At 41.5% G+C, this 17507-nt stretch overlaps 1 protein-coding gene across 1 annotated transcript in view; it reads left to right on the top strand.

Moving 5' to 3' along the window:
- Positions 1-193: 193 nt before the first annotated feature.
- Positions 194-17507, top strand: part of Hsd17b12 (hydroxysteroid (17-beta) dehydrogenase 12) — a 125213-nt gene continuing 107899 nt past the window's right edge. The window contains exon 1 of the mRNA NM_019657.4: positions 194-393. Coding sequence (NP_062631.1) covers positions 234-393 — 160 coding nt within the window. The 5' untranslated portion in view covers positions 194-233. The remainder of the gene's footprint in view (positions 394-17507) is intronic.

Here is a 17507-nt window from a genome sequence, read left to right as displayed (position 1 = left end):
GCTACGAAACGAAGGCTAACCAATAGGAGACATAGTACGCTTACAGGAAAGAGAAGTCACCAATAGACACATGGATATGACTATGTAGGCGGGTCTTAGACCTAAAGCGTTCAAAAAATCACGTCTATTCGCTGCGTCTTCGCCGTCACGGCGGCACCGCCTCCTCGTCCCATTCATTCTTTTTTTTTTTTTCCTTCCCCATTCACCGTAGTAGTGAGGCCTAGTCACGAGCCATGGAGTGCGCTCCCCCGGCGGCCGGCTTCCTGTACTGGGTGGGCGCGAGCACCATTGCCTACCTGGCCCTGCGAGCCTCGTACTCGCTCTTCAGGGCCTTCCAGGTGTGGTGCGTGGGCAACGAGGCCTTGGTCGGTCCGCGACTCGGAGAATGGGCAGGTGAGTGGAACCACAAGCCGCGACCACGCTGTGGCCCTTGTTCCCCTGTCGCTCGCGCTCAGCGAGCCCGCTCTGGAGCGCGGAAACTTCTCCAGACCCTGAGCGCACTGGCGGGGTGGGTGATCTGACCTGCTGCTGCCTGGTGGGCACGGAGGAGACCTTTCTTAACTCCCCGGACTTGTCCTGTTGGAGCCCTCCTGGGCAGGCGGCCGGAGTCAGGCGCATTGTCCGCTGTGTCCCTTGCAGTGTTTATTTATTTTTTAAAATAAAGTTTTTCACTTGGCTTGAAAACTGGCCCTGTGCTATGGATGAGAGCATAGGTGAAGATAGGAAGAAGGGTTGCAGGGACAACGATTTCAGAAGTTAGGATCTTGGGAAACTTGATTCTCCAGTTACTTGAATTGGGTTTGTTTCATGTAATTTAACAAGTCCTTTTGGGGAGGGGGGAGGTGGAGGCGGTGTCGGAGGAAATCTTGGTAAATTATTCTGGAGTTTCAATGACTAAGAAGCGCTGTTCTGGGAAAACAAAGTCTTCCTATCGTATTCAGTACTTTTTGCAAGAGTTTGCGGAAAATGTCTTTACAAAAAGTGACCAAAACACGCGAACCTTCTTCTTTTCAGTTGACAGATTTTAAAAATGAGAACGAAGGTCGTATCAGAGAAGTTGAGAAAATCCTAGTTCAGCCCTCTCACCTTTGTTTCTATTTTTTGAGAGAAGGGCTTTAAAACAAACACCCATGTAATCATGATGTATGTGTGGCTCTCTGGTGTTTTGTAACTCACTGTTCACGACTCAAACATTTTATAGAATATTGGGGTGCGGTTGCCTACGGACTAAACACAGGACAGAAATCATGTTACTTTTCAGGTTTGTTCTGTTCATTAAAGAACATTTAAACGACTTAGAAAAGACATGACAGTTAATCTTTTGGGACAACACCCTAATAATAGGAGAAAATATTTCAAGTAGAAATGAGTTTGTGAGCCCCTTTCCTTGATGTGGGGCAAACAGTGATTTTATACAACTTTCCAAAATCACTTTTCATAGTCCCTGGGGGAAAAAGTGCTCGCTGTGATTAAGATTCAGATGATATAATTTCACAATTGACTTGGTCAGTTTCTTTGTTGTCAGCTTGGAAAAAGTTGTTTGTTGGCTTATTTTTATTTTTTTTTAAGTCAATGCAACAGTAATCCCATAGGAAATCAGTTATCCAATAAAATGAAACTTGCAAAGAAAGCCCAGTGTTGCTTTAGCTTTATTATTGTAAATTGTTTGCACAGTCTAAAACGCAGAGTGAAAGTCAAGGGTTTGCCACGTTCAAGGTAGGTTTGGCTCCATCCAGACAAAGGGAAACTGGTAAAAATTAGGAAAGCATTTCTGGCAGATTTAGAAAAGAAATTTGACCTAGAACATTGGGATATGAAAGAGAACTGTGGTGTCATATGGAAGTGAAGTATAGTTGGGGTCAATTGTTTGGGGTTTTGGTTTTTTTTTTTTTTTTTTTTTTTTTTTTTTTAATGCTTAAGCAAAAGAAATGATAAGCAAGATGGCTTAGCAGGTAACGGCACCTGGCCTACACTTGACAGCCTGATTTCCATGCTCAGGATTATCCACAGAGGAGAGACTGACTTCTCTCCACATGAATGCTTTGGTACAGATAGCACCTCCCCAGATAAAACAGCACCCCTCCCCCGAGGAAATGTAAACTAAGTCCTCACTTGTAACTCATAAACATATGTATGTAACCTACATCTTTAAACACTTTCTTACTCTTCAAATTCAGATATTTCAGAACTAGGATTCAGATGAGTTCTTCCTTGGCAGCGGTTGGGTGGGAGTAGCATACTATGTAGAAGACAGACTAGCAGAGGCAGCACCTGGGGTCCCGGTAAGCTGTGGTTAGGCATTGAGCTGGGGAGAGTTGGGATAGTAGGGTTAATGCTAATATGTAGGCAGCATTGTTTTCTCCCTTACAGGATTGCTGTCTCAATCTTGAGTGCTCATTCCTGGGTGATCTGTAAATACATGCTAGTGGGAAGCATTCTTAGGGTGCTCTAATTTCAGTCCGTGATGTTAATTTATCTTCTTCTCTATAGACAGTTAAATAGTTTATTCTGTAGAAATTAGTAGTGGTTCAGTTTTTGTCAACTTGGCATAAGCCTGGGTCATCTGGGAGGAGGACATTTAAGTTGAGAAAATGCACTCATCAGATTGGCCTGTAGGCAGGTCTGTGAGGGCATTCTGCCTATTAGGGATTGATGTAGGCTGGACCATCCCTGGACCCTGGACTGTATAAAACACTTAGTCAAGAAGAGCAAGTGAGCATTCCTGCATGGCCTCTGCTTCAGTTTCTGCCTCCAGGTTCCTGCTTTGCATCCTACTCTGACTTTCTTCCATGGTCTGTGATCTTTCTCTAAGTTGTTTTTGGTCATGGTCTTTATCATAGTAGTTGAAAGCAAACTAGGACATAATTGTTGAATTAATAGGATAATAAAATTATTAAGTTTAGATTGTATAAGCAAATAAATTAGTGTAGATCGGTTCCAATGCCACTAAATGCTATTTGTAGATAAGGATACATTTGGAAAGTTACTATTTTATTTTGCTTCTTTTTTCTTGTTCTTAGTTTGGTATAACACTATTGGGTGGGGCCATGGATCTTATGCTAGTAATCTAGTGTGATTTTTTTTAGGGCAAAAAAACCCCTGCTCTAAGCCGAGTGGTGGTGGCACACGCCTTTAATCCCAGCACTTGGGAGGCAGAGGCAGGCAGATCCCTGAGTTCGAGGCCAGCCTGGTCTACAAAGTGAGTTCCAGGACAGCCAGGGCTAAACAGAGAAACCCTGTCTCGAAAAACAAAAAACAAGCAACAAACAACAACAACAAAAAACCTGCTGGCAGCTTCTTCAGGCTGGGCTCAGCTACCTGTTTCCAAGTAATGGTGAAAATGGAGGAAAGGTTACTGCAGTTGGCCACGTTGGGAGAGGAACAGAGAAAGAGTCCCGTGATCCCAAGTGTGTGTTCAGCCAAAACTTTAGATTAAATCAGGGAGAAATTGGGCAAGTGGTGTGCATAATTAAGCAGCTGTGGTCAGGGTGTGGTCTTGACCCCTACTGACTCTTCCTTGTCTCACCTTTGTTCCTTTGAGCTGGCATGAGAAGTTCCTCTCTGTCATCCTGTCCTAGTTGTGATTCTCTGAAGGGACCATTTTGGTTGCTACAGGCTGATCAGTGACACACTGATCAGAAATGTCTGTTCCAGGATGTTCTCTGCCCTTGTGAACAGTGGCCAACACCTGGGCTGGAAGGTTTATTCCTTGCCCTTCCTGGAATTTCAGAATGTACAGTTTATATGATTTCAGCAGCCAAGGACAGGCACAGAAAGACGGAAGAAATGCCAAGCTTCCCTCTGGCATTTGGTTGCCACGTGGGCCCAAGTGGGGAGCCAGTGCTGTTTAGTCAAAGCAGTTTCTGAGTGTCTGTTTGAGTAAGGGCCAGTGAGATGGCAAATGGGCAGCTCCTGAGCAGATTGTGGTGGGAAAGCAGTGTGCTTAGTGCTCCGGGAGCTTGGGAGGGACATCGGAGCTGTCTCTGAAAGTGATTCCCCAGCGGAGCTCTCAAGCGTCTGCCCGAGATAGCCTGGTGAAGAGTGGCAGAACGCAGAGGCAAGAACAGCTGGCAGATAGCGTTTTTCTCTGGGGAAAGGAAAAATGAAGGCACTGTGGTCTGAGAATTCTGTTAGCAGGGTCTGAGTGATCAGCTTGTTGAGTGGCCCAGTGCTGGGTTATTATTGTCTCAAGGAATCCCGTAATACCACAGTGTGAATAGAAAAGCCTCTCTCAGAAAGATAGCTTTGTTTGAGTTTCTGATTTTTGTTTTTTCTCCCTAGGAAAACAAGGTAAATTGTGTCTTCTCTCCAGCTGGGAATTTGATACTCTGCTTTCTAAAAAGTTACTTGTACCACCATTAAGTGATGTTACTATTTCAATAACCTAGTCATAGGAGGAATGGAGGGAAGGCTAGACAATCTAAGAACTTTAACAATGAGGACCTCTCAAGGGTGTTATGTTGTAATATGGTTAACAGATTGGCTTTAGAGTCATCTGGGCAAAGGTAAACTTTTTTGCTCACTAAGTGACCTTGAACAAAGATAGCTAACCTCCAAGTATAACTTCATCTTTTAAGTGAGATAAATATGTTTCTAATGTAGTCTTGTACATTTTCATGGGTAATAAGCAATCTTTATCATATTATATTCATACAAAGCACATATATTTGATTAGTGGGGATTGTTGGAATGAAGAGACATAGCCAACTTCATGCTAACAATCTGAAGTTATAAAAGGATCATTGGGAGGTAATGAGCCTGGCCACAGGAGAATTCTGTGCTTAGTAAAATCTTACCAGGCAGTTCTTTGTGTCTAGCTCCCTTCAGTAAGGAAAAGCTAGGATAGACTTAGACAGATTCAGTTGTGTGCAGTTTTTCAAGTACATTTGAAAAACCTTGAGGTCATCTTTGATCCTTCTCCAAATATAATCTGTTAGGAAATTCCTTTGACTCAAATTTCAAGGTATACAGAGGCTCTCATTTCTAAGCCTTACAAATTCTTCTGTGTGCTTTCCCAGTGGCTCCTCTCCAGACGGGCCGTGGAAAGCTTGTGCCCACTGTCATCACCAGTCCACTTCTGCTGCTTGTTCCTAGGAGATGGGAAGCATTAGCAGGGACGGGCCGTGGGCATCTATCTCCTGAGCCTTCAGTGTTACTGACTCAGTACCTGCTGCTGGTGTAGCTCAAGGTTATGGTACAGGCACATTCAACTCTTCCTGCTACAGTCCTGGACTTCAGGGATTGGTCCTGTCAGCTGTCAGTGCATGGCTCCTCAGCACGAGAGCATTAGAGCTAGTGATTCTCAGTGGTGTCTGGAGCTTGCAGCAACTGCTGTGTTGGCTCTTCACAGCTCTTGTTTTCCTACAGCCTCAGCACTGCAGTCTCTGCTCCTGGCTGCAGTCTGGGATTCTTCAGCTTCCTTCTAACTGTCTCTGTTAACACACCTCTGCTGAGTATGCCTAGGGCTGAGATGCCTAGGAGGTGCCTGCTTTGTGTTACCTGCTCAGACTCTTCCACCACGGTAATGATCTAGAGCCAATGAGAATGCTGCTCGTCCAAATCTCTCCAATCTCCTGAGTGTTCTAGCTGTTATGGGTGGGGGAGGTGCTCCTCTCCAGCCAGAGTAAGGACAGTAAGATCAGGGTGTCTGTGGGTGGTCCAGTCATCTAAGGGTCATCTGAAGCTTTCATAACTCAAGACTCCTGGAGCAATAGCCATGACAATCAGGGGTTCTGGCAACTGGCTTCATGGCTCTCTGGGCTTACTGGGGGCTTGAGTTTTCTTTGGGTGTCAAAGGCTGGATTACATTCCCCCTAGACTGGTGGAATATTTAACATACCCAGAGCTGCCATGATGTCAGTTTGAGGATCCGAGAAGGAGTGACTGCTTTATGGATAGCTCTGGGGGGGTTCCCTGAAATAGCTGAAGCTGCAATTGTTACAGAGTCCATGGACCCTCAGCATTTTATCATGTCCTGTAGACCAGATGTGGCCTGCTGGATTTGCCTGTCACTTAGCATCACCTTTCAGCAATGCTCTTTACAAGAAGTCTTATTCAAAATTTTCTGTGGACCAGTCAACAGTAGCCAGTTTGCTTCCTATATTCAGTTGCTAGAATTATGCTTTCCTTGTAGCATCTGGACTAGAGATTGCTAGCTCTTACTGAACCTGCCATGCAGTCCCTCTTTATCAGTGTTACCTGGGTGCCTCTTTACAGAACACTTTGTACAAGTCTACTGTGGCATAAAACCCCACAGTCAAATTTCTCCTTATACTTGCACAGAATTTAGCTTCAGAATATCAAGTTATTGGCATATTTTGATCTGCTTTGTATATTTCTGACATCTCTTTATGAATTCTTTAAAATAGATTGAGGATTGGAGAGATGGCTCAGCAATTAAGAACGCTGGCTACTCTTCCAGAGGACCTAGTTCTGTTCCCACCACCCATATGGTGGCTCACAACCATCACTAACTCAAGGGCATCTGCCCTCCTTGGGCACCAGGCACACACATGATACCCATACACATAAAATAAAATACAATCTGTATGCCTGTATTCTGTATGCCTGTGTGTGTGTGTGTGTGTGTGTGAGAGAGAGAGAGAGAGAGAGCGCACAAGCAAGAGCGAGAGAGTGCACAGTGCACGAGCAAGAGCGCACGAGTGAGAGCGCACACGCGCAGGTGCTAGAAACCCAACCCATATCTTCTGGACGAACAGTCAATGTTCTTAACCACTTAGTTACCTTTCCAGGCTCGGTGCATGCTTTCTTGACTTTATCTATGCATGGTTTACTATGTACCAAATTTAACCAGGTGTTGAATATTGATTTTGTTGTCTGAGATGGTCTTTCTTCTATTTCACACTCATCTTCACACTTTCTGCTTATAAATTCAGTCCACTTTTTAGAGCATTGTGATTTTTTTCTTTCAAGGTCTATACATATAGAAGTCACTGCACATTTTAGAGCTGTGACAATGCTTTGTGTGTGTGTTTGCCTATTTGTCACCTTAGTTGTGTGTGCATGGGCTTGTATATGTTACATGTGCACACCCAGGTGAATGAGATATGTCATTTGTTCTAAACTGTAAGCCCTTCCGGAGTTCATTAGAATTTTATTTAGTGAATATTGTGTTATGTTTGGAAGTGGGTGTTCAGCTTTATTTTTGCATTTTGCAGAGTAATTTGTATATCTCCCCCTCTTGGTTTTAAAACTCCAAGTATCACATACCTCTGAAAAGCTAGATTGAAATTAATCAAGGCTGTTCAGACAAAGACTGGTTACAAAATTATGACAGTGAGAAATCTATGGGACATTTTCTTAATTAGTTATTGATATGGGAGGGCTCAGCTCACTGTTTTTGCTGTGACCCCTGGGCAGGTAGTTCTGGGTTGTATAAGTATGAGGAGCAAGCCAGTAAGCAGCATTTCTCCTAGGGCCTATGTTTTAGTTCCTGTCTCGGCTTCCTCTGATAATGAACTGTGACCTGAGAGCCAAATCTTTCCCCTCCAGCATGCTTTTGGTCATAGTGTTTATCACAGCATTAGAAAGCACACTAAGACATGGTTGCCCACTGGGGCATTGACAGCCATCAAAGGCTGCATTCCTGAAGAAAACTGATTCCCCCTTTCCTATCAATTCCTAGTAGTTTTTCAGCAAATGAACTGGAATGTTGGTTGGCTAGATTTTGTGTAGGTGTGAATGTAGTTGGAACTGCAGGGGTTGGTCTGTGTTTTGTGGCCCTGTTGTGCACCAGTCCTCCACTACCTCTGACTCTGTGAGTTTTGAAAGTGAAATATAGTCAGTCAGTCCTTGAGTGGCATGATGACAGGCTAAGCTTTCTTCATCTGTGGTTTAGGAGATAGACACTGCCCCCATTTAAATACTTAAATATTAATAGCATCTTGGTAGCACCTTTATTTGTGCTCATATCTTCCTTGTAAAAATGTTCTGGATAGGTTTTTTTAGCTAGAAAGGTTTCTCCTTGCCCCCCAATTAAAGTGAATAAAATCTTGCTAATTGGGAAAGCTAAGATGGATTTGTAGAAATTGAAATTCTAACATATTTAGCCAAAATAGTTTCTTTAAAAATTTGAGTTTCTGATGAAATAAATCCAAGCCTTCTAGAACCTTCAGCTCCTTTTAAAAGAAATTCGTTTTGTTTGGATCTCATATAGCCAAGGCTGACTTTGAACCCACTATGTAGCCAAGGATGCTCTTGCCCTTTGGATCTTTCCACCCCCACATCTCAAATGTTGGGATTGCAGGTTTGTGTAATCATGCCTGGTGTAACTTTTATTTTAAAATACTGGAAACAGCTCCAGATTTCTTAGAAAAATTCTTTAGTAGTAAAGACATATATACAGAAACAGCAACTGGTTCTTGTCAGGTCATAGCAAGGAAAATAAACTACATAATCAAGATTATGCATGTCTAGGGAAAGGCCAGGTGAGCTGGATGTTGAGTGTCCAAAGGCAGACGGTTGGTTACAGCTCTGTAGAGTAAGAGCACTAACTAGGGCTCGGACAGCTGATTGTGATGGTGGAGTAGTGAAGAAAGCGCTTGGGGGTGCATTAGAGGAAAAGAGCAGAGATGATTTGTAGTGCCCAGAAAGCCTCCCCAATCTGAAATGTACCCTAAATTCAGTGCCCCTAAGTATGTGGCACCCACAAAAATTTAGATTGGGGAGCTTATGATTTTAGATTTGTCGCTTAGTACTCAGCTGCTTACGTTTATGCAAATGTTCCAAACTTTAAAGAATTCTAACAAATCCTGAAACACGGTCCTGTACATTTTGGATAGCCAATCTGTAACAATGAGATTGCTGGTGAGAACACATTTTATTATGCATTCCTCCAATTTGTATGAGGAAAAAGATGGTCCTCTGTGCAAGAGCCTGAAGATGTAAAGAAAGCATAGGAACCTCTAGCTCTGGAGGGCACCATTATGTCACTCACTTCGTGGACCCTCCTACACATTAAGAGTGGTGCATTGGGAGGGGCGGAGCGCTTGTTTATTTTGTGTAGTGTTGCAAGCTAAGTTAGTGGATCCAAGATCTCTAGGGTCTCACTCAGCTGTGCTCATAACCTTGATTTTACTGATTCTGTTGATGACAATGAATTGCCAAAGAAATATTGCGTAGATTTAGTGTATGCTTCTCAAGGCGGTCAGGAAAGGGTACAGTTTCTTTTAGAAATTTAAATAACCAATTTTAAAGTTCCCTTAGCATTTACAACATGTGGAAAACTCTTTCTCTAGATTGGTTTTTCTCTAATGACTGGCATTAACTGCTCACAGTTAAGCTAGCTTCAAGTAGAAATACTGCCATCCAAGCTCAAATGACAGCCGAGACTCCAGTCCTGTCACATAAACAGTGCTGGTGCAGTAAACAAGCTCCCTAATCCTGCACAAGCAATCCTAGAATTTTGGGATGCACAGGAGCTTACATATGTCCCAGTGCCTAGCATTGCCTGTCCTGTGAGAGGAGGCAGTGATGCCCATAGGCAACGTGAACAGAGAGAGAACCAGCGGTTCCACGTCAGGCTGGGCAGCAACATTCTCACATTCTGGACTACACGGCACTGACTTCATGAGATGTTATTGTAACGGTGACATTTGCAGAGTCCTTTTTGAGTATTCTCAAATGATTCCATGTCAACCCTGTGAGGCAGGTTAGCACTGGTTTGCTGTTTCCACAAAATATACCGTTACCAGGGAGCAAAACAGCAGTAGGTGTAAGTAAGGTTTATACAGCAAGCAAATGTCAGAAAAATTGAATCTTGGTTTCTTTCTTTTCCTTTTTTTTTTAAACTTTAAATTCTACACTCTTTCCAATTTACTCTGAGAGTTTCTCAGTAAGGGTGATTTTAAGGCAATCTGGAATACATGCACAAGAGCTCACAGTTGAAACATTCCTCAAATGTTGCTTAAATGTGAAAGGTCCATTCATGTCATGGCTAGATCTAAACTAGCAGGACTTACAAGAATCATGTGTGCTTGTTCAAAGTAGGTTCTAGGACTTCTACAGACCTACTTGTCCAAAGCTCTAAAAAAAGAATGTGAAGTGTGTGTGTGTGTGTGTGTGTGTTCATTCTCCCCTTCTCCACTTTCTCCCTGTGTAGCCGAGGCAAACTTGGAACTCATTAGGTGATCCATGCTGATCTTAAACTCAGCCTCCTGTTGAGACACTGGGATTACAAAGGTGTTACCTCCACTGTCCAGAAATTTTATTTTTAATCAATAAAGATTTCTTTAAAAAAAAACCAACAAACTAGTACATTTATTTATTTGGGGCCAGAGTACACACATGACACAGTGTGCCTGTGGAAATCAGGAACTTGAAAGAGCCAGTTCTCTTCTTTCACTGTGGGAGTCCTGCCTTGTCAGGCTTGACAGCAGCTGCATTTAATGCATTTACCTGCTTAGCCATCTTGTCACAGATAAAAATTCTTAAGGATTAAAGAGGGGTTAGCAGCTAAGAGCACCTGCTCTGTAATCGGAAGATCCCAACACCCATGTAATAAGCTGGATGTTCCCACAGATACCTGCAACCCCAGCTATTGGGGTGGGGTCAGTGGAGACCACTTTCACTGGGTTACTGGGCTTCGAACCTAGCTGAGAAAGCAGGAGAGAATCTTCCTCAGAAAGAACTGGACTCTGCATGTGCATAGGAGTAAGCATCCACATATGCACACATGCATGCATTCACCTCACACACATATATACACATGTATGCATTCAACTCGCACACATAAACACATATACACACATGCATGCATTCACCTCACACACATTTACATACATATACACATATGCATGCATTCAACTCACACACATTTACACACATATACACATATATGCATGCTCACTTGCTCCCTTCCTCCCCTCCCCACCAAAAAAAAGAATTCTTAAGATGCCATCCTTTTATGAACCTATTATGGTCAGCTTCCTCAATCCATGTAGACTTTCTTGTATCCATTTTTGAGAGCAGGGCTTGATTTTTGACGGTGTTAAAACTTTCAGTGTTTCTGTATTTAATATGTACCTTTAACTTTGACAATTCAATGGAGATTCTCTTATTGGCCAATTCTGTGTTTGTGTGTTTGAAATAGATTAAAGACAGAGGAAAACATTTGGGTCTCAGTATATTGCTCTGTGCTCAGAGCTTCAGGAGCACCTCTGCTGTCTCCCAGTTGTCCCTGGTTGGAAGCTGGGATTGAGGACAGAGGAGTTGGGCAAATAGAATTTTTTAATTTTGCTTTTTTAGGTAGGTCTATAGAAATGTAGCTGAAAGCTTTGAAAATTTAACAGCAAAGAGCTGAGAAAATCGTGTTTGTTATTTTTTTCTATTGGTGATTGATTTTTATTGGCTCAATATTCTTAGTTTATTTTTTCTTATACTTAGGGAAAAGAAACTTTTAAGTCTGTTTTCTTATAAGTAGGTTTTTACCTCTTTTTTGTGTGTGTGTGTGGGGCTAGAGAAATGGCTCAGTGGTTAAGAGTGCTTCCTGTTCTTCCAGAGGACTTGAGTTTGGTTCCCAGCAGCCACATGGAGTAGATCATAATTACTTAACATCTGCAGGGGATCCAGTTCTTCTCTGGGCACTGCATTCTTGTGCACACTCCACCAACATAAAACTAAAAGTGTAAATGTTTTAAAAGGTCATTTTCTACATTAGTTTGAGTTCCTTCTTAGTGAAGCTTCTTTTTTTCTGTATTTTATTTTTCTTTCTATTTATTTTTGAGGAAAGTTTCTCCAAGTGGCGTTAGCTGTTGTAGATCAGGCTGGCCCCTGCCTCTGGAATGTTGCCACTGATTACCTTGTTTTATTTTTTAAAGACATATTTACTGTTGCCCAAGCTGGCCTTTGAACTTTCGATCTTTCTGTTTCAGCCTTCTGAGGGCTAGGATTTCTTGATGACTCTTGTGGATGCAGGTGTGTGTACATGTATGTTTTTTGAGACATGGTCTTGTATTGGTCTAGGGCTCACCAAGTAGAGTATGGTGGTTGGCTAGGAAGTTCTAGGTATTTCCTTGTTTACCTCCTTGGCACTGGGATTATAGTGTGTACCACCCTCTTAGCTTTTTAAATGTGGGTTTTGTTAATTAAATTCGGGTCCATCAGTTTACCAACTGAATGGAACGATCTCCCCAAATTGTCATGGTGATTCTTTAAACAAAAATTATTTTTTAGATTTAGTTTATGTGTATGAGTGTTTGACTTGCATATATGAATGTGTACCATGTATATTTGTATATTCCTGGTGCTTCTACACAACAAAAGAAGAAACCAAGTCCCCTGGAACTGGAGTTACAGAAGCCAACTTGTGGGTGCTGGTAACCAAACACACTGTTCTGTAAGAAGAGTATATATACTAAACTGCTGAACCACCTCTGGACCGTTTAGAATGGCCCTTTAAAGAGTCAGTATGGAGGGTAGAAGTAGGAGGATCCGAAGCTTAACATTATCCTTGGCTACATAGTAAATTTGAGGCCATCCTGGGCTGCATGAGGTGCTATATAAAAAACAACAACCAAAAAACAAACAAAAATGCAGTAGATTGAATAGGAGAGCTCTGTTGGTGGCATTAAAAATATTTTCCCTTTAGACTTTATTTATTTTGTTTGTTCATTTGTTAGGTTAGTTGTTTTTTCAAGACACGGTTTCTCTGTGTATTCCTCACTATCCAGGAACACTCTTTGTAGAACAGCCTGACCTTGAGCTAACACACACACACACACACACACACACACACACACACACTCTCTCTTGAATGCATACAGACTGACCTTGAACTCTGCCTCTCATCTGCTGGGATTAAGTGAGCTACCACGGTCCTGCTAGTTTTGTTTTTTAAAGTTTTTAGGAGACTAAAGGTGAATCCCAGGAGATTGTAGGATAGTGGTGTCCACTAAAGGAGGAGGGTGGGGACTGAGTAAGGAAGTCAGATGAGAGAGAGTGGAAGCAAAGACCATAAGCCTTTTCTTTTTTTAAAAGTAAATATATGTTCATGGAGGTAAGAGAACTCTGAAGTTTTGGAGGTCTGTGCATTGACAAATATGAAAAGAAGAAGCAGGCATTGAGAAAACAAGTACTGCTCTTTCAGGTTATATAGCCACGTAATCGTACCATAGGTCAACACCAGGCTGAGCTCAGTGCTTTACGTTCTGTGTGTGAGTCCTTTGGCTCAACAGTCGGTGTCCGACTTGTATGCTGTAGTTTACAGTCAGAAGAGAGTTTAGAGGCTCAGGATGTAATGTTTTAGGAAAGGGAGAGAGAGCATTGGTTTTGATCAGTCTGAGTATATCTCCCAAAGCACTTTGTACTGTATGTTGATAAATCAGTTTACCCTTTCCTTCTTGGACAGGAAGTATATATAGGGAAATGAAAGCGCTGAATCAATATCCCACATTTACATTTTGGTCAACTGCTCTTTGTCTCCCTCCGTCCCCTCAGTTTTGTTTGTCTAAAACCCTCACCTTGTATATCTTCTGAGATGTTTGACATCAAACATCTTGACAGCACTGTAGACTATAAGCATTATGCAGCCTCTGGACTTCAGGCCTTTTCCCCTCTTCCATTTTCAATTAGATACCTAAAAATAGAATTGTCCCATGATTCAATCAAACTGTGTGAGATTCAGATCACTGCAAGGTTTATTTTGGGTTCTGCTGCAGCTTTGTCATGATCAACACTTGATTCTCTTTTTGATGTGATTATCTAATATATGTCAATTTTAGAAGATAACTAAAATAGACTTCTCCCCTACAATTTTGTTAACGTAAGCTCTATTTCTGAATTAAAAGTTCAGTTAGTTTAATCACAGTGTTAAAGACTTAACCTTAAGCTTTGATCTTAATAAGCATAAGAAGTATGGAAATGAATTAAGGATATAGTAAAATTATTACTAATGCAGTGACATTTCAACTGTTATATAATTAGAAGATTTTGTGCTTGACATAACTCCTATTATTTTATTATAGACATTAGTCTAAGAGACTGTTACAAGTTCATGTCATTTCTCCTTCAGTATCCCACTGTTCCCATCTCAGGCTAAGGGGAAATTTCTTTGTTAAGATTTTTATTCTTATTTCAAAATTAGATTCTTTTAGAATTATGCTATTATGACCTAACAGTACTTATTTATAGCTGAAGTAAACTCTTTGGACCAGAGATTTAGCTCAGTGGTAGATTAACATGAATGAATTCCTAGGTTCAGGTCCTAGAAGGACAAAGAAAGAATAAAGTAATATCTTTGAAATGAGATAATTTTCAAAATTTGCTTAGATTTTTTTTTAAGTCATAAGGTTAGGATTATATATGAAGATTATCAAACCTTTTAGATATATTTACTTCACAATATATTTGTTGGAGATTGTGAATTCTTTTTTTAGTACACACTATTTATTAATATGACTGTGAATGAAATATTTTTTTTACTTTCTGTGTTTTGGATTCTACTAGAAGCAGTTTTTGAGACAGCTAGTTGATTTGCATGATAATTCTATGAAGCACTAAGTACACGGTAGCTGTCTTCAGACACACCAGAAGAGGGCATCAGATCTCATTATAGGTGGTTGTGAGCCACTATGTGGTTGCTGGGATTTGAACTCGGAACCTTCGGAAGAGCAGTCAGTGTTCTTACCTGCTGAGCCATCTCCAGCCCCGCCACCTTACTTTTGACAAAAGGAATAAACAGCATATGTTGGAGAAAATGTTACTGAAAAACCTGGTTTCCATGTGTAGAAAAATGAAACTAGATTCTTATCTTCAAAAGTCATCTCAAAATGAATCAAAAACCTTAAAAAGATCTAAAACTTGGAGACTGCTAGAGAAATTGCTAGGTGAAACAATTAAAAATTGAGAAGGACTTGAAAAGGGGCTCAAATACCACAGGATTAATCCCCAAAATTGACAGAGCGGCTGATGACATTAAGAAGCTTCTGAACAGTAATGAAATAACGTTGCTGGCCATGATGGGGCATGCCTTTAATCCCAGCACTCGGGAGGCAGAGCTGCGTGGTCTCTGTGAGCTCAAGCCTGGCCTTCACAAATGAGTTTCAGACCAGCCAGAGTTACAGGTGAGACTCCAAATAAATAAAGAAGTAAAGTAAGAAAGGAAGAGCCATCAGAGTGAGGAAACAGCCCACTCACTGGGGTGCGGGAGTTTGCCCACTATACATCAGGCAAGGCAGTCATATCTAGAATATATAAGCAACTGCAAGTCCATACCAAAAAAACCAAATTAATAAGTGTGCTAAGGCATTGAATAGACAGTTCTCAAAGGAAACTTTAAAGATGGGCAGCAAATACTCGAAATTGTTCGTCATTTCTAGCCACCATCGAAATGCAAAGTGAACCTACTTTGAGATTTCATCCAACACTCAGTGCTTACCATCAAGAAAGCAAATACGAAACGCAGGCTAGTTTGTATAAAGGAGAGAGCTCTTAGTCACTGCTAGTAGATGGGCAAATGCATGACGCCACTACAGAAATCTCTCAGAGAAACTAAACATAGAACTATCAAATAACCCACCAATAAGTCATTGTACCACAGAGACACTTCCATCCTGTGTTTGATACTGTGTTACTCACAGTAGCTGGGAAATGCAACCAGCCTGGAGTGCGGCCATGCTCTTTTTCCCTAGTGATGTTTGAATGCAGTGAGTGCGTTAGAGATCCTGCTCTCTATTCCTGACATCCCTTCTGTTGCCTGCATAAGCCACGCCAGTTGGTGATGCTTTCCACTGTGGTTTGATTTTTATTTGATTCATTGAGTTCTTAAGTTTAGTTGTATCTAGGTCAGATTTTTTGTTTTTTGGTTTTTTTTTGTTTGTTTGTTTTAATTTCCTTGCTGTTTTTCTTTTATATTACTGACTCACCAATTATGCTGATTTTTCATGCATTTGATTCATACCCTTGTTTGTGTACTCTTTATTTTTAAATTAAGTATATGAATGTGTCTGAATGAACATTTGTCCAGTGCCACGGAGGCCAAGAGGGAAGCTAGAGTTAGAGGTGGTTGTGAGCCACCTGATGTGAGTTGAATTTTGGTCCTCTGGAAGAGCACATGCTTAACTGCTGAGATCTCCTTTCAGGTTGCTGATAATTTTTACCAGTTAACTTTTGCAATACTCATCTGGCATTTTCTCTGATTAAGTATTTTTGAGTTCAGTAACTGAGTTCAGAATATGAGGTTTTGAAGGACTCCCATTAATTACATTTCCTTTTCAGGTTTCTTGGACTTCTGTGTTGTGGTTTATGTATCTATAGCCTTGACTGTCTCTTCTGGTTTTATTTGAGCAGCTTATTCTTTTTAAAAATTATTTTATTTTGATTTATATGGATGTTTTGCCTGCATGTTTGTTTGTGCACCACACACGTTACTGGTGACTAAGGGGGTCAGAAGAGAACATCAGATCTCTTGAGACTGAAATTACAGTGAACCTCCATTTGAGTGCAGAGAACTGAACTTAGGTCCTCAGGAAGAGCAGCCAGTTCCCTTAACTGTTGAGCCCTCTCCATCTCTGAGCAGCCTATTCCTGAACACTTGATTCCCAGCAAGGCGGAGGCAGAGTGCTTGGAATTCAGCCGGATCTGGGCTCAGTGCATTGCTGTCCTGTACTTTTCAGCTGCCCTTTGACCTGCCTTGTGACTCCTGAAGCTTCTCTTCTTGGCTCTATGTTTTCTTGTTCACATTCTTTCCTTCAGCTGCCACGGATGTCACTTCTAGCCCACCATCTCTCCCCCTTCCCCTTCCTTTGTAAATAGATTCTTTTCTCACATAATATATTTTGATTATGGTTTCCCCTCTCTCTACTCCTTCCAGTTCCTTCCCACCTCCCTTCCCTTCCAGATCCACTCTCATTAGAAAAGAGCAGACTTCTAAGAGATAATAAAATAAAACAAAAATAAAATATAATAGAATAAGAGGGCTGGTGAGATGGCTCAGTGGGTAAGAGCACCCGACTGCTCTTCCGAAGGTCCAGAGTTCAAATCCCAGCAACCACATGGTGGCTCACAACCATCTGTAACAAGATCTGACGCCTTCTTCTGGAGTGTCTGAAGACAGCTACAGTGTACTTACATATAATAAATAAATAAATCTTTAAAAAAAAAGACTAAGAACTGTCACATCGTTTTGGACAAGAGAAACGGAAGAGATGAAGAGAAGTCACAGGGATCAGGGATGCATTTGTTCACACACTCAGGGGTTCCATAGAAACACTAACCTGGAAGCTATAATATGTACCAGTATTTGATTGCTTTTGGTGCGTCATATTTTGCAGTATGGTGTGATTATAGCATTGAACAAATGGACAGAGAGTTTGTTCTCATATATCTTACATCTTGATTGAGAAAGTCAGACCATAAAATAGTTGGCAAGTCTAGTGAGACGTAGTAAAAGAAAAATTCATCATGGTAGAGATAGCGTAATGGGGAGGGTGGAAGGAGAGTTTGCATCCCTGCTATTTTCCATAGGGATGCAGCCTTTCCCATTCAGGTGA

This window comes from Mus musculus, chromosome 2 (assembly GCF_000001635.26).
Source record: "Mus musculus strain C57BL/6J chromosome 2, GRCm38.p6 C57BL/6J".
NCBI lineage: Eukaryota > Metazoa > Chordata > Mammalia > Rodentia > Muridae > Mus > Mus musculus.
This window is presented reverse-complemented; position numbering and strand designations above follow the sequence as displayed.